The 17,499-nt window shown below is 44.2% G+C and overlaps 1 protein-coding gene and 1 long non-coding RNA gene across 3 annotated transcripts; both read left to right on the forward strand.

Moving 5' to 3' along the window:
- Positions 1-7,090: 7,090 nt before the first annotated feature.
- Positions 7,091-8,275, forward strand: LOC311353978. The gene is made up of 3 exons (XR_014637163.1): positions 7,091-7,199; positions 7,782-7,929; positions 8,062-8,275. It is a non-coding gene; the product is annotated as an uncharacterized lncRNA (long non-coding RNA).
- A 423-nt stretch (positions 8,276-8,698) lies between these two features.
- Positions 8,699-15,966, forward strand: LOC311354332 (uncharacterized protein). 2 transcript variants are annotated; one of them, XM_084474147.1, is made up of 21 exons: positions 8,699-9,741; positions 9,887-10,026; positions 10,706-10,910; positions 11,113-11,217; positions 11,344-11,540; positions 11,645-11,786; positions 11,955-12,593; positions 12,683-12,754; positions 12,848-12,948; positions 13,027-13,146; positions 13,259-13,291; positions 13,386-13,472; positions 13,566-13,631; positions 14,250-14,313; positions 14,401-14,451; positions 14,588-14,632; positions 14,733-14,794; positions 14,920-14,977; positions 15,063-15,126; positions 15,351-15,397; positions 15,610-15,966. In XM_084474147.1, the coding sequence occupies exons 13-21, from the start codon at positions 13,570-13,572 to the stop codon at positions 15,886-15,888; spliced, it is 732 nt and encodes a 243-aa protein (XP_084330273.1). In that variant the 5' UTR covers positions 8,699-9,741; positions 9,887-10,026; positions 10,706-10,910; positions 11,113-11,217; positions 11,344-11,540; positions 11,645-11,786; positions 11,955-12,593; positions 12,683-12,754; positions 12,848-12,948; positions 13,027-13,146; positions 13,259-13,291; positions 13,386-13,472; positions 13,566-13,569; the 3' UTR covers positions 15,889-15,966. The 2 variants fall into 2 exon arrangements, 1 of the variants encoding a protein (XP_084330273.1); XR_014637229.1 differs by having other exon boundaries at positions 14,250-14,451.
- The last annotated feature ends 1,533 nt before the right edge of the window (positions 15,967-17,499 follow it).

A 17,499-nucleotide genomic window follows, 5' to 3' on the forward strand; every position in this document is an offset into this window, starting at 1 on the left:
AAAACCAAACATCTGAAGCCTCACAGAACTCATCCTCTCATCGTCTCCGGACCGCGGCAGAGAGACATCCAGCAGGAAGGCTCAACAACGCACTCCGACCTCTTGACCTTTGACCCTTTTGACCTTCCATCTCAAGGTCACCCAAGGTCACAGCCCCCCCCCCCCCTCGATCACTAAGGTGGATTTGTTCTCAGGTCCGTCACTGTTACGTTTCAGAATCTTGAAACAAAAATATGATTTATATTTTAGATTTGAGTTTTATTTGATCTATTTTTTTTTGCATGCTGGCGATTCGCCAAGCAGGTCTATACTTCAAAGGACGACTGACAAGCAGCATAACGGTGTGTGTGCAGTGTCTACCTGACACAGATCTACGTCCCAACAGAGACACACACTGGAAACGTTGCATCAGATGGGGAGAGATGTTGACTCTGCTGACCAAACACGGATACACTCAAATAAAGTAGGAGAGAATACCGTGACACAAAACGTTATCATGGGTTTATAACGTTAATTATTAATCACATGACTATACACATCCATTAACCCACGATTGAGGAGGTTTACTGGAGGTCAGATATAACAGGGTTATTTCGTTGACATAAAAGGTGTGATTTAAGGATTCAAGGAGAAAGTGAGAGAAACTTCTACTTTCCTTATGGTGTCGTAGGTTGTGTGTTCTTATCGTGGAGCTCTGAAGTCGGTATTTAGCAGAGATCCTAGCTGGGATTCACTCGTTAGGATGTGAACCAGGAGGGCCTCAACGCTACAGAAGGGTTTTATTTTTAGTTTCTGATGGAGTCATCTGCTAGACAAACGTGACGTAGGCCTGTGTGTCTGAGAGACGGTCCAGAGTAAACAGGCCGGTGAGCCTTATTTATTACATCAGTCTAAACCCTATGGAGGGTTTTAATTCTATCGATCGCATTTACATGCACTGCGGGAACTGCTGCTATAAAGTCTGCCCCCCTCAACACGGACCGTTCAAAACATATAAAGACCCGAGGATATTTGTCATTAGAGGGAAGGTTTGATGGTTGAGCTCTCAGAAGGAGGTTTCTGTCTCCCTCTAGTGGCCGTTTACTGATCCTACCACATCGACCCTGACGGGGACGGAGATCTGAGGAGAAAAGAGAGCTATAAGACGCTAAACACGGTTTCGTTTCCAGTTTGTTTCACTGGATCTGGGTCATTCCCCGAATCTGCATTAACTGTAGAACATGTGTTAAATACCAAAATCCTTTTTTTGCTTTTTGCTTTTTTCCTTTTTTTATTGAGCGATCTAAAACTATAGATTACATGCCCTTAACAAAATGTTAATTTGACAAAACACTTTTTCTCTGTGGTAATTATTCTTTAGATGTATTCCATATTATAGCGTAATAAAACAATGTAAAATGAATTATTACTGTCTGTTGATTTTTAATTTATTCCCTAAATTCCAATACAAATTGTAGGACTTTACCAGTTCTAAGTGGATGGCAAATTGTATTGCAAAAGTTATTTTGCTTCACAGTAGGCTATATTCAAATGTTGCACCTACAAGGGGAATTTGTAAGAGTCAGAGGATCTCCTGTATTACATCGTAGGTGGTGAAGTGTCAAAACACACACACACACACACACACACACACACGCACGCACACACACACACACGCACGCACGCACGCACGCACGCATGCACACACACACACACACACACACACACACACACACACAGTGGCAGGTTGGTAGTTCACATAAAAACATTTGCGTAGACTGATTGTGACGTATCATAATATAATAATAGTTATAAAATAAATACTGACAGATTCCCTCTACTACTACTAATGTAATAATATACTTTACTTGACACTCCAAGACACTTCACAATGGCAATAAATAATGCATTCATAAATTATAGTAACGCTAAAATCAGTACATTAAATGTGAAATAGTCGTTAAATAAATGACAAAGTGTCGTTTTTTTCATCCAAATTTGTGAAGACGGAAGATAAAATGACAGATGTGTTAGTTTCACTGTCTTTTTATACGTGTGTGTGTGTGTGTGTGTGTGTGTGTGTGTGCATGCCTGTGTGTGTCGGTGCGTGTGTGTGTGTTTGTGTTGGTGCGTGTGTGTGTGCATATATGCATGTTAGTTCATGTGTGTTTTTGTGTGCGTGTGTGTATGTTCGTGTTGGTGTGTGTGTGTGTGTGTGTGTGTGTGTGTGTGTGTGGGGGGGTGGGGGGGGCACGTTGAAGGTGCCTCTCTCTCCGTGTGACACAGTGAATCACGTCCACGTTAACAACACAATTTCCTTAACAGAAACCCAGAGGATTACGGAGGGCAGCAGAAACCCCTGAACAAGGGGACGGGGGAGAGGGGGGAGGGAGGCGGGAGAGAGGAGAGAGAGGGGAGAGGGAGGGCAGCAGAAACCCCTGAACAAGGGGACGGGGGGAGAGGGGGGAGGGGGGGGGAGAGGGGAGGGAGGGGAGAGGGAGGGGAGAGAGAGGAGAGAGGGGAGAGAGGGAGGGTAGGGAGATGGAGACGGGATGGGCGGGGGAGGTGAGATGGGAGAGAGGGGAGAGCGGAGAGGGAGGGGAGAGAGTGGAGGGAGGGGAGGGAGGGAGGTGGGAGAGGGGAGGGAGGAGAGAGAGGGGGGGGAGGAGAGAGAGAGAGGGGGCGAGGGGCACAATAGAAGACAAGAGGAGACGTGAGGTCATTTGCGCAGCGAGATTGAGACGGAGAAAAGGAGAGTGGAGCGAACGAATGAGGCAATCCAGGACAAGAGGATCTACAGGGAGTAGAGGAGGAGGAGGGGGAGGGAGGGGGAGGGGGAGGAGGGGAAGGAGGAGGGGGAGGAAGGGGAGGAGGAGGAGGAAGGGGAGGAGGAGGAGAGGGAGGAGGAGGGGGAGGAGGAGTAGGAGGAAGGGGAGCAGGGGGAGGAGGAGGGGGGGAGAAGGAGGAGGGGGAGGAGGAGGAGCAGGAGGAGTAGGAGGAGGAGTAGGAGGAGGAGGGGGAGGAGGGGGAGTAGGAGGAAGGGGAGGAGGAGGAGGGGGAAAAGGAGGAGGAGGGGAGGAGGAGCAGGACTATAGAGGAGTAGCAGAAGGAGGAGGAGGAGGATCAGGAGGAGGAGCAGGAGGAGGTGGAGGTGGAGTAGGAGGAGGAGCAGGAGGAGGAGAGGTGCTGGACAACGGGAGGGGGCTGAACGGATAGGATTAAGTGGTGGAGAAAAGCAGAGGAAGAGAGACAAGGGAGACGGGGGAGACGAGGGAGAAAGAAAGGACGATGCAGCTGATTGGCTGCCTGCATGGGGCTAATGACCCAAACATATTCCTGATAGAGTTGAGACAGAGGAGAGACCAGCACTGATGTCCACCTTCCGTCACCGCTGTGTCTCTGGCCCTCCCTCCCTCCCTCCCTCCCTCCCTCCATCTCTCTCTCTCCCTCTCTCCCTCCCTATCTCTCTCTCTCTCCCTCCCTCTCTCCCCCTCTCTCTCTCTCTCCCTTTCATCCTCCCTCCCTTCCTCCCTCCCTTCATCCCTCTCAACCTCTCTCCCTCCCTCCCTCCCTCCCGATCTCTTCCTCTTTCCCTCTCCCTCCCTCCTTCTCTCCCTCTCTCCCTCACTCTCTCCCCCTCTCTCTCTCCCTTTCACCCTCCATCCATCCCTCCCTCCCTCCATCTCTCCCTCTCTCTCTCTCTCTCTCTCCCTCCCTTCCTCCCTCTCAACCTCTCTCCCTCCCGATCTCCTCTCTCTCTCTCTCCCTCCCTCCCTCTCTCTCTCTCCCTCCCTCTCTCTGTCTCTCTACATCCATCTCTCACTTTGTCTCACTCCTTATTTCTCTCTCACGCTCCCTTTATCCTTCCTTTGTCACTCTGTCACTGTGTCCCTCACTCCCTGTCTCTCCCCCTCTGTCTCTCTATCATATGCCTTCCACCTCTCTCCTCCCCTGTCTCTTAAAAACCTCTTCATCACTTCCTCTAATCCTCTATATCATTCCCTCTCTCTCACTCACTCCCCCCCTCTATCTACCTCTCTCTCTTTCTTTAACCCTCAACCAATATCACTCCTTCTCTCCCATTCTCCCTACCACCATCTTACCCTCTATCTCCGCCTCCCCCCCCCTCGTCTCTCTATCTCTGAGAGCCAGGCTACGGTGGGAGAGATGGGGGGCTAATCCAGTCAAGGGGGGACCCAGGGGGGGCAGTCCCCTCGTTATGGGGGTCCCGGGGTTAAGAATAGGGGGTACCCAAGGTCTGAGGAGAGATAGAAGGAACACACATGGAGAATAGAGGACATGTTGATATGAGGTATAGAGCTGATGTATTCCTTCGGGATGGGAGGTTGAAATCTTTTTACGGCCCTGTGTAACAGATGTTTATGTTAATGTTTGCATATTCTGAGGTGTTTACACATGGCCATCATTACAATGTGTTTATACTGAGGTGGATTTAACATTATGTATACATACTTTATGTAAGGATTTGCATGTGGGCCAATCGTCCCCACAATGATGTGTCATTTAATGGTCACACATGCACACACACACACACACACACACACACAACAGGCACAGGCACAGGCACACCCATACCCACACAAAGACAGACACACACACTTTTAAAGGTAGGCCTATTCAAAGCCACGGTGTTGTGTAGTGAAGGGACAGTGTTGTGTAGTGAAGGGACCGTGTTGTGTAGTGAAGGGACGGTGTTGTGTAGTGAAGGGACGGTGTTGTGTAGTGAAGGGACGGTGTTGTGTAGTGAAGGGACGGTGTTGTGTAGTGAAGGGACGGTGTTGTGTAGTGAAGGGACGGTGTTGTGTAGTGAAGGGACGGTGTTGTGTAGTGAAGGGACGGTGTTGTGTAGTGAAGGGACGGTGTTGTGTTTATGGTACGGTGGTTCATTCCTCGTTAAACCGACTGCTCCTCTGTGTGAACACACACACACACACACACACACACACACACACACACACACACACTACTACACACCCTGCCTCCTCCTGTGGTCGTGGAGACAGTAAACCAGACCTCTGCTCCTCTTTAACGTGCCGTTGATTAAATGTAAAACGGGCGATGGAGCGGAGGGGAGGCTCAGACAGCGCTGTCCATACGGGTTAGAGAGGGGCCGCCGCGAGAGGGCTTACTCACTGTGGACTGACCTTACCGCCTGTCTGTCTGGGTTACAGGCTGCTGTTACCGCCTGTCTGTCTGGGTTACAGGCTGCTGTTACCACCTGTCTGTCTGGGTTACAGGCTGCTGTTACCGCCTGTCTGTTACCGCCTGTCTGTCTGGGTTACAGGCTGCTGTTACCGCCTGTCTGTTACCGCCTGTCTGTCTGGGTTACAGGCTGCTGTTACCGCCTGTCTGTTATGGTTACAGGCTGCTGTTACTGCCTGTCTGTTACCGCCTGTCTGTCTGGGTTACAGGCTGCTGTTACCGCCTGTCTGTTATGGTTACAGGCTGCTGTTACTGCCTGTCTGTTACAGCCTGTCTGTCTGGGTTACAGGCTGCTGTTACTGCCTGTCTGTTACAGCCTGTCTGTCTGGGTTACAGGCTGCTGTTACTGCCTGTCTGTTACAGCCTGTCTGTCTGGGTTACAGGCTGCTGTTACCGCCTGTCTGTTACAGCCTGTCTGTGAGGGTTACAGCCTGTCTGTCTGGGTTACAGGCTGCTGTTACCGCCTGTCTGTTACAGGCTGTCTGTGAGGGTTACAGTCTGTCTGTTAGGGTTACAGCCTGTCTGTTACAGCCTGTCTGTTACAGGCTGTCTGTGAGGGTTACAGCCTGTCTGTCTGGGTTACAGCCTGTCTGTTACAGCCTGTCTGTTACAGCTAAATGGGATAAGAACACCTAGATAAGTCGTTCATAGTCTGGTCTCTACCTGCATGTACACAGCATCGTTTCAGAGTTTGCGTTCTGCCCATGCTCGAGATCTTTTCCGGGGGGCCGTGAGCCGGAAGTAGAACAAGGCGGTATACGTGTTGTTGTCGCCGTCGGAAAACGAGAAACGGCGATTTATTTAGGTGGCGCAGAAGATGGAGGAAGCCGGTGAATGTAGTTACTCCTATAAGAATTGTGTCCTGGCCACAGGAGCGCTTTTTCTAAATGTGGGTCATCAACGAGGTTGTAAAGTAGTAACTTCGGGCACATCTGTCAAAATAAATGTTTTTTTTCTTCCGACGTGTTTGCAATCTTTATTCATTCATTGTGGTGTGGCCAAACTGACGGGGATATTCTCTGATATTATGAATCTTAAAGACTGCGTCGGGTTCTCCGACTCTCGGGTACTTCCACAACAAGTAAAGACTCGTAGTGTGAGTTATCTCAGCCATGGGGGAGAAGGAATTGGGGGAATGCCGTATACGGAGGGGCTGCTCCAGTGGGAGAAAGATGTTTTCAGTAGACAGCTGTCAACTCACTTCGGGTCGGCAATTTATTCAAAAAGCTGGCGCAGAAGATGGAGGAAGCCGTGCCAATGTAGTTACCCCCTATAAGGAGTGTATCATCATCAACATCCACTCAGTACACACTACGCTTCGATTTCACCCAAGGCTGAATTAAAAGTACATGTTTTTCTAAATGTTGCGAGAAATGATATGGACCCTAAGTGAACTGACAGCTGTCTACTGAAAACATCTTTATCGAATGCTGCCTGAGTTTGTTGTTGCTGGTGACGTACAGAGGTCAGCCGGTTGCTCTATTACCACTAGTTGAAATGGTTACAGTGCCACCTTTCGTATCGGGGGATGACACGCTTCGGCCAATGAATCGGTTCACTCACCGCCATGTATACTCAAGACAATTGCAGTTGTCCAATTGCAGAGCATAGTCAAACTATGGCTTTAATCGGATTAAGCTGTGCATGTAAACGTACTTGATTTATCTCTAAACGTCGTCTTTGCAGTATTTTGGGTTTCCTCTTTCATACCTTTCAAATTAAAAGTTTCCTTGAAGAGAAACCCTTGACGGCGTCCCCTCGAGAAGCCCCTGACTGCAGCCCGCAGACGGAGCCCACATTGAGGGGCGTGCACTCAGTCCACATTGAGGGGCGTGCACTCAGCCCACATTGAGGGGCGTGCACTCAGTCCACATTGAGGGGCGGGCACTCAGTCCACATTGAGTTCAGGCGAACGGTGTCAAGTAAGAAACGACAATTTCTATAGCCTATAAATGAAGAAAAGAAGAAAGATGATGTTCGACACATGAAACATGCAAGTTAGTAAGACTGTCAAAATGCTTAATATATTTAGTAATATTCCTGCCATTGTGTATTGTGTCTTGTTAACTACTTAATCGTCAAATCCCGCCGGCGGGCAAGTTTTAGTTACACCACCCCTCCCCCCCAACATGCTAGATCTTTCGATTTTCGATTTTCGGCATCATAAGGTTGAGTGATATAGTCATGTCATACACCGTTTGAAAGCTTAGAATCTCAGGAATGTCAAACAATGTCAACCATTCGGTGGAATAAATATGTTTAGCGAATATAGATCAAATATATCCTAGTGTCTTTTAGGTCAAAATAGCCCCCCTCACCCGCCCCCTCCCTTGGTGCATTCTTACTTTATTGTCGTTGTGGATATCCTTAGCAATGAGTTGATACTTCACGTTGGGTCTTGAAATGTTTATAAGAGTCCACAGAAATCGAATATCAATATGATCTTAGTCTAATTACATTGTGAATATGCACAAGCCATCTTATACAAAGCAGCCGAAAAATAGAAAACCGAAACGCTGCAATGTTTTTTTTTGTAGAAAACTGCTTTTATGTTTATACTGGTTTTCTTTGACTTTTAGAGACACGTCAGTGTAATTGTGGATGGCGAGAGCCCAGAAATACAGCTGGACAGCAGCGGTCTTCATCACTGCCCCTTCTGCAGTTATAAAGGGTCAAAATATGAGATCGACCATCATATCAAATGCCATGCCTCGGTTAAATACAGAGGTACATTTTATTAAAATTTTAATTATTATTATATATATTTGATACCATTTTAAATACACAATTTAAAATATGTCCGTAATGAAAGCAGTTTTTATTAATTGTATTGTATATCTTGTATATTTATTCTTTCAGAGTTCACGATCATAAAGTGCGGTTTAGGTTGCAGGAAGACAACGCACTTTCATTGTCATAATTGTTCAATTACAATAATAAACCGAAAACAGCTCTTAAAGCACCTGGAATCTCACGACACCCCACAGGCCCCTCCAGAGAGACATGTGGCCCCTCCAGTCACCCCAGTGGCCCCTCCAGTCACCCCAGTGGCCCCTCCAGTCACCCCAGTGGCCCCTCCAGTCACCCCAGTGGCCCCTCCAGTCACCCCAGTGGCCCCTCCAGTCTCCTCAGTGGCCCCTCCAGTCTCCTCAGTGGCCCCTCCAGTCTCCTCAGTGGCCCCTCCAGTCACCCCAGTGGCCCCTCCAGAGAGACATGTGGCCCCTCCAGTCTCCTCAGTGGCCCCTCCAGTCACCCCAGTGGCCCCTCCAGTCTCCTCAGTGGCCCCTCCAGTCACCCCAGTAGCCCCTCCAGTCACCCCAGTGGCCCCTCCAGTCACCCCAGTGGCCCCTCCAGAGAGACATGTGGCCCCTCCAGTCTCCTCAGTAGCCCCTCCAGTCACCCCAGTGGCCCCTCCAGTCACCCCAGTGGCCCCTCCAGTCACCCCAGTGGCCCCTCCAGTCACCCCAGTGGCCCCTCCAGTTATCCCAGTGACCCCTCCTGTGAGACAAGTAGTCCCTCCTGTGAGACAAACAGAAAAGGTTACTTGTTCACACTGCAACCTGCAATTAAACCGGAAAAACTACAAGACACACATACGCCGAAAGCACGTAGATTCTTTCGAGGTTGTTTCGAAAGAAAGACATTTGGCATGCCAGTGCATCGATCCAAAAAATGGTGTGTTTGCAGTTGAAAAGTCGTTTTATGGTCCAGCAACACCCATACACGTTATTAAAAAAACATGGGGACCTACACAGAAAATTGTATGTGAGTTGAACCAATGCCAACTGAATTCAGAATTTGCCGTACGATCCAGGATCTTACCCTTTGAATGTCATCATCTGAGGTCACTGTCATACTGCCCACGGTCAGAGAGCAAAGTTCCTGTTTTATCTGAGGAATCCTTAGTTGAGATGGTTCAAAACAAATGGTTTGGAGAGGAGCGGAAAGCAAGCCTCATACAGCGACAAAAGGAGGCAGATGCTGAAGGTGTGCCCCTGTCTTTAGAGCTTACAGTCGGTGGACCACCAGCCAAATACCACATTTCTGTGTACGAGCCCAAGGTGTCCTACTATAGCAGGCTTCAAAGGACCATTATAGCCTATGACAGCAAAATAAATAGTTGGCATTGTCCTTGCGCCAAACCAAAGCAGTCATGCGAACATAAAGCCATAGGTAAATGGCACCTTTTTGAAACAAAAAGGCACTTGTTTAAGAGACTGAAGTCCACCGATTCAGAGGGAACCCTACCACCACAACTGACTTCAGAGCAGGACGGCAGTCAGCCGGAAGAGGGAAACTATCCACCAAGAGACAAAGGGGTAGAAAGAATGCTCAAGTACATCGCGGCGAATAAAAAACTCCCCGCTGAAATACCACAGGCTCTCATACGACAGAGCAGAGATGCCCATGTGTTGAATGGCTTTCCAAGGCATTTGATTCCAAAAGAAACCAAATGTACGGAATGTGACTGCATGCTCAGTGACCCTGTACTGATAACCTCTAAAGGGAGGATTCTGTCAGCCAATAGTGTCATTGAAGGTAATTCTTTCATTACTTCTTGCTTCTCATACCTCAAATCAGATCATGATGCCACATTAAATTAATAGTAAAATAATATTCTGTACTGGTCTGAGAAGGCAAGCATAAAATATTCAACAATTGTGGTATTACATTTTCTTTTAAGGAATATCAACCTACAGGAGAGTATGCCTGAACTGCAGCATGGTGTACAGGTACCAGGAGTGGGAGGATGGTGTCCACAATTTTGACGACCATCTGATCCTGTCCCTGCACTTGTGCTTGTCGTTAAGGAATGCAATACAGGTGAAACCACATCACTCTGTGTATTTTGTGTTAACTTAAATACATAAACTATGATACGGTAGAAAAGTAGAACATTCTGTTTATATTGTCCTTATTATGACCTTATACTCTCTCGTGCCATAGTCACCTCACATAATTCATTATATGGATGAGCCTATTTTATCAACAAAAGGACAAGATTTACACAATCTATTGAAACTGTATATAAGTATTTTTTATTGTCACAAGCTGTAGTGTTTTAGCCTGGTCCTACCAGACCATCGTACTTCATTTCATTTGTACACAAGGTCTGGAATCGCTCAATTGACAAACGTTAACTCACATGAAGGCGGGTGTCTGTTGAAGTTTAAAACTATTGGATCTGGCCAGTACCACTCTGGATCTGCCAACCAATCGCATAACGTTTGGTTGTGACATATTTCATGTGCCGGCTTCTGAGCCATTGAGCCACTGTTCGCTGATTGGACTGGCAAAAATCTGTCCGGAGAAAACCTAAGAATATACCGCAGGCTCAGACTGATACTGAAGGGAAATTAAAATTGAGTGGACGTACGTAGGCGGGGGGTGCCAGGCTAGTAGTGTTTCAGGGCTGACCTAAAATGTGGCTCAATAACAAAAGTATCTTAAAATGATGTTTGAATTGTTAAATGATTAATTGCATTTCTCACCATTTTTCCAGACACACACTGCTGTCAGTAGACTTCTTGAGACTTTTGAAGCTACCGAAAAAATTTCCTTCCCAAACAAGGACAGGGTTCTGCAGGCCTATTTACACTTCGAGGCTTTAACTGACCATGAATACATGTATGCATGTATATCCTGTGGATACAATCCATCAGTTATAGTAATGGATCTTCACAAAAAAGGGGTATTTAATATGCCAGGTGAGCTTGATAAAATGTTGTTTCACAAAATGTATTCACTCAACGCTTTCACAATAGCGCCTTTCTCCAAATTACAGTCATCTCAACAATATTGTAACTATAATGTAGTGGACACATTGGAATTTTTTTGTAGCAGCATGCTCCCATGATTTATTTTTTTCATGTTGATGTACACCAACATCATATCTATTTTTTTTACCAGTCAGTGACATTGAAAGCCCCCCAGACAACTATGACGGTCATGTGGACATCGAACAGTTCTGGGATGCTGTGACCAGAGAAATGCTCAGCAGAGGTTTAATTCCATGTAAGTCATGATGAACAAAGTCAAACCAGCTTTTAAGAATAACAATGTTTTTTAAGGATATGTCTCTGTTTGAGATTAAGTGAAATCATTTTCTAAACAAATTGCTTTACACAACTATTTCAATAGTGGGTCAGAAGAACCCCTTTGTTGTTGCCCCGAGCTACCACTACTGGGCACCATGGATCGGTCCCCAAACCAGATGCTCAGCACATGTCCTGAACACTGAGTTTGAGAAGTTACATACACCCAAACTGGAAAGCACTGAGGCAGATGACGAGCTAATAACTGAAGAGCGCCTGGTTGACGAAGTATTAAACCTGAAGGTAAATTTGATGTGAAACAACTTAACTAAATATATGTCTTTTCTGTGACACAAAACATAATTTCTCAATAATATATATATATAAAAAATGCATTTTCCTAACAGGTAGAGGAAGTAAGGGCTCTTTGCAAAGCCTGTGGGTTAGATAACAAGGGCTCAAAGACAGACCTTGTGGTCCGACTACAACAAAAAATGTCCAATAGGGTTACTTACAACAAAGTCTTTCAGAAGGTGTGGGGGGCTTCTGGTGAGTGAAAGAATATGTGAATCCAATGCTTGTTTAATTTAATCTAACAACTTTGTTTGCGTAAATGAGCAACAGCTTTATCATTGAGTTATGTATATTAGGCATTTTTTCGGAGCACAAAGATGAATATTGTGAGATTATTAACAAAACACTTCTGTTGACTTGTAGGTGGCTTGGCTGTCATCACTTGCCCGTGTGGCATTGTGTATTCTGTAAAATTCAATCTCAGAGCAGAGAGCCCACGCGACTATGTTGATATGCTGCTGTCATGGAAACACTTCCCAAACATTTCAGTCTATGACTACGCGAGGGGATTAGCAGTGCATGCCAACAGAAGACAGCCGGACACGTTTGAACCATTTCAGGGGAGGTTATTGGAGCCAACTGTGGAGAACATTAAGCAGGCATCAGATGGCAAGCTTAAAGTTCACATGCCTTGGTTGAAGAACCCCAAGGTGCCAGAAGACAAAAATGGCCACCCACTAACTGGCTCGTCGGAGCATTATGCTCTTTGTGATGTCTTCCACCAGAGCAACAGTCAAGATCCAAGTGATGTCCTTAGAAAGATCGGACTCGTGCCTGAGCTTGTTGGTCAAATAAACAGCCAGTGTGTAGAACAATTGTTTTCAGGAATGAGGAAAAATAATTATTTCCTCAACATGACAACACCCTCCAACCATATATTTCTACAAAGAAATATTTTACACCATCACAATGTGGCAAGGAACCAGAAAACAAAGGAAGAATTCTGCAAGATTGTTCCTGCAAATACCGAAATGCAATTAGATAGCCATGGAAAAATGATGGGTAATCTATAAAATACATATAATATAACAATGTTTGGAATTTCAATGTTTCAATTTCTTTAAAAAAACATTTAACATTTAATTCAACAGTCCCTCCCCCACAACCTGTACTGTGCACCATGTCATCAAGCCGCAGTAATAACAGTGAGGAGCTACAAACGTGTAAGTCAGATGCTCCTTCAAATTATATTTGTATGTTCCAATGTGGACTTTGTCATAATTATTGAAAATCTTTTTGGCTGGTCTTTCCTCTAGCTACTGATGACAATGAGCTGGATGACTTTACTAGTCTTCAGAAAATAACGGCAAGCAGAGCATGCTGGGGACAGGAGCTTCTGGACATACAGACACAGCAGGTGAAGTGAACTACAAATACATTGTACCTATCTGTAAAGTGTACTTAATAATAAAATTGATTGTATTTCCTTCCCTAGTTGGAGGACATCATCGATAAAAACAGAAGTCCAACTGAGCACATTGCATATGTGAACCACTTAGTCCTCAGTCGATCCGATTTTTGGAGCATAGGTTTGGGATCAGAAGTGAATGGGATGGTAACAATACAGAACACAATGTTTTGAAACTTTTAAAGGTTATCTATTTCATCCATGTTTGTTAATTTATTTACAGTGTCTTAATTCATTTGTATATGCTTTTTTTTGCCAGATCCTGAACAGCTGTCTGAAAGTTATTGAGACGGTTGTAAAACTCTTCTTATAAATGTAAATCAAATAGAATAAATACTCACAATGGATTGTTACTATAACAGATTGTTGAACTTTTTCTGTTACAGAAAGTAGCAAGTATGTTTGCTGCAAGCAGTCATGTTGTCGCTACTTGGAGTCCCCCATTATCGTTGAACCCCATGCTTCATTTGCCGGTATTTTTTATATTATTCATCCTTTTGTTATTGCGTGTTTTGTATCAGACATGCACTCATATTATACACGGGTCTATTGTTTCCCTTTGCTAGGCAAATGCAACTAGTCTGCAGTGGATCATTCTTCCGGTCTGGTTACCTGGACATTGGAACCTTTGTGTAAGAACATTCAGTTTTGCCTTCACTTAATTTATGATCATGTCCTTCACAAGAAGTGAAATGTATCATGGCTTTGTTTTATTAATCACTGAATCACTTGAAAATCCAACAACTTAAATGACATAGCTTTGAAGGTTGTAAGTTTATATGTGTCTGTTCATATCTGAACATATAACACTGACAGATCCTCAAGCCCCAAGCTAGGGAGATTTTCTTCCTAGATCCCCTCTGTGGCACTGGGTGGAGAGATCAAAGTCGCACCGTACCATTCAGGTTTTTTAGATCGCCAGTTTTATCATTACTGGATAGTGGTAGTTCTGTTCAGACCACTTATCTATTTTTTATTTTTAAATTATGGCTCTGTTTTACATATACTAAAATTCTAGATACTGTACATAATTTCCAATTGGATGCGTGAAACAGAGGCATAGTTGCAACTTATCAGTGGGGCTGTTCTGACCCCATTAGGCCATTTATTTTTATTTCTTTATTTGAATTCCAGCCTGTTGGCTTATACTGTTACAACTGTGTTCTAAGCTTTTATGCATGTTTAGGAGGGTTAAGAATAGCAGAAGTATTGTACTGTCGAATTGACTTTCATATATACTGTGTTCACAGAAACTTGGCTCAGATCTTAGCCCCTGGGCCTTGGAAGACTCCGCTTACTGTGGATGATCTTCAGGTTTTTTTATATTGTTTTATTATTATTTCAAAAATAAACCATCTGATTCTACCTTCTACTAAAACATGTGTACTCTCCACACTACAGGGTGCACCCAGGCAAGGTTTTTCCAACAACTGTGGGGTGTTTGTGTTGATGGTAAGAAAATAGCTATTCAGTATATTATGAATATGTCGTATTGGGGCAACTGGGGTGGTATTTCTTCTCTTTTCAAAAATAAATGGAGTTTTTATTTTTATAAACATAAATATAAACCACTTCTCTTAATTTACAGTACGCAATGTACATTGTAATGGATGGAAAGTGGGACTTTGCTGAGGTATGTTTACATAAGTGTATCATCACTAGTGGAGGCAAGGTTTTTTTGTCACTCTTGATTCGTATTTGTTAACCCATTTGACTATTGTTTCCTTTGTCAGTCAAACATGAAGCAAATACGGCGATGGTGGTGCCTTGTTCTGCTGAAGAACTTCCCCATGCCGTAAGGGTCTTAGATTGTGTTAAACGTGTCCTTTACAGTTCTGAAATAATTTGTTTCACTGTAACAAACTTGCCAGAATGATTCAGATATTGAAAATATGTAATGTATGCCATTTATTCACCAAGGTCTGCAGAGGAGCTTTCCGAAAGCAGGAAGAGACGACGTGAGGAAAAACAGCTACAGGTAAGTGTCATATAATGTGTGATGTTGTCTTAGAGCAATTATTAAAGACTAGTCTTACCACCCTCCCACCACTAATACATTTCAGAATGAAGATGTCGCAACAAAAAGGGCTAGAGTTGCTACAACAGCATCCAGCTCTGAAGGATCAGGTAATGTATAGACTGTTAATCTAGGCGAAGCCATGTACACATATTCCTAGTATTTGTGAGATCTCATTGATTCTATTATTCTTCTACTTCCCAATTAAATTGTATATCTCCATCATTATACAAGTTATAGCCTACTCCATGGCTGATCTATTGCACTACTTCTTTCATTATTCCATTGAATTAGCCTACTTGACATTACATACAACAATCTGTATTATTTCCAGACAAAACTGAAGACCAGACAGGGAAAAAACTGGGACCTGGGAACCTGGTATGTAATATGTGTGTAATGCTGGAGGTTGTATGTATAGCCAGATAAAATAGTTCTGATGACTATAGTTTAATAGTTTTGTTCATCACTGAAAACTCATCAGTAGTAGTAGCCTTTGTTAGCATACCATTGTGTGGTTTTGGGAGAGTAGGATGTAAATGATTGTGTTTTTTTGTCAAGTACAGACACATCATTTTTCTTTCTTCTGCAAGGATGATGTTTTCCTGAAGGGGGCGATTGAGGCAGCAGCGTGGTGCCGGTTGCAGTCCTTCAATGACAGCTTTTCTCTCCCAATTATCATTGGGATGAAAGGTGAAGAGCTGGAGGCAGCATTAACAGAGCTGAGAGCCGATGACTGCAGGGACCCGGAAGAAAGCCAGAATAAGATTGAACCGTTGTGCTTCTTCTTTAAATCGAGGATTGATTACGAAATGTTCTGTGTGGAGATGTTGGACAAGAGAAACCTGAAAGTGTTTGCCTCTTGTGAATAGACATTTGAGACATTGTTTCTTTTAATTTTTTTGTTATTTTTAAATTATTCTGTTCAATAAAGTTGTTAGAGTTCCTGAGATTGGTGTAATTCAATGTGCGTCACACATGTAGCTTTAATTCAATTGTTATGAATACAGTATCACGTTTCATTCCATGTATTTAGGTTGTATCCCTGTTACATAAAGTAAACCAATTTGATTGTAGGATAATTATCACATTACCTTTTGCTCAAAATAGTCAGGGGGCCAATTCTGAAAAGGGCTTCCGTTAAGACTTTTGCGGACATGTTTTGGTACAAGCTGTCACCCTATTTTTTTTGTTAGAAGACACCCATAGGTAAGATATTAGGGTAGTTGTCAAGCTGAAATTTCATTTTTGTGACTTGTACAAGCAATTTCAGGCCAATTTTTTGGTGTCCTGCTCAACACGACATGCCAACAATAAATGTTGAATATCTCCACAACCACAAGGACAATTTACATAAAAAAATCAAATGGTATCAAATGAAAGCTAACACTCATGGGATGTCTGTTGAAGTGTCAGAATGAACATTTATTGTACAGTTGAAGAGAAAACAACTAGAACATGAAAAAAACAATCCGCCTAAAGAGAACCAGTTTTCAATGTGAATATCAGCTTGGAAACAACAGCATCCCAAAACCTCTATCAATCAGTACCCCTATCTATGGGAAAGAGTCATGCCACGTTTAAAGCTTGTAGGGAGAGACAGTGCAATGCTGCACAAGTTATAATACTTCAATGTCCAGGCGGAAATGTAGAACTCTAGATGGTGGTCTATGGTACTATTTGACTTCATTAATGTATCAGGTTGTAACACAACTTATGTCTAATAGACATATCACTATAGTTATTAATTCCATCCTAACATAACTGCTCTCTCACTTCTTTAGGGTTAGGGGTTAGTAACTAGTTAGTAGTAATAACTATGTAATAGTCGTATGGCAAAGGTATGTTTTTCCCCATCCAAGAAGTGAAACTCTGGTAGGCAGCCAACAGAAGGCACCCAGGGACCATGTCCATGTGCTCAGTCTGAGTCCTGGTCAGGGACACAAAAGAGTTTACTGTTTTGATAATGACATGCATGCATGCATCCAAGGGCATAATATGAATCTAATCTACAAAACAGGAAAAACAATATCATGCCAAATAATCTGAAACAATACAGTTGCATATACAGTAATGTAGCAAAACTCAATAATAATGATGTGAGTACCTGAGTATTCTTGCACCATGCTGCACAGGCACACCCACATGCCCCACTGCAAAATATTCCACTTTTTCGACATCAACACTGCCTAGTACTGCACTGACTTCCACTTTCCTTGCATCCACATATCGTCAGCTCCAAGCACCTGGCCAGTACAGGTTCTTTGGTTAAAAGCTGGGGGACAAGCATTCCATCCTTCATGTGCCAACCACAACTGGTTGGTGAGGGCAACTGTGGATGGGTCACTAGTGACTGTTTCCAAACCTTTGTTTGATAGTGGGCCCTCATGAGGTGCAGAGACAAGGCATCCTGAGTTGGTGGTAAAGTGTCCACATTGGCTTTCACTTTCCGAAACAGGGCACAGCGAACTTCATGGATTGAA

This window comes from Micromesistius poutassou, assembly GCF_964030765.1.
Source record: "Micromesistius poutassou genome assembly, chromosome: 10".
Taxonomy (NCBI): domain Eukaryota; kingdom Metazoa; phylum Chordata; class Actinopteri; order Gadiformes; family Gadidae; genus Micromesistius; species Micromesistius poutassou.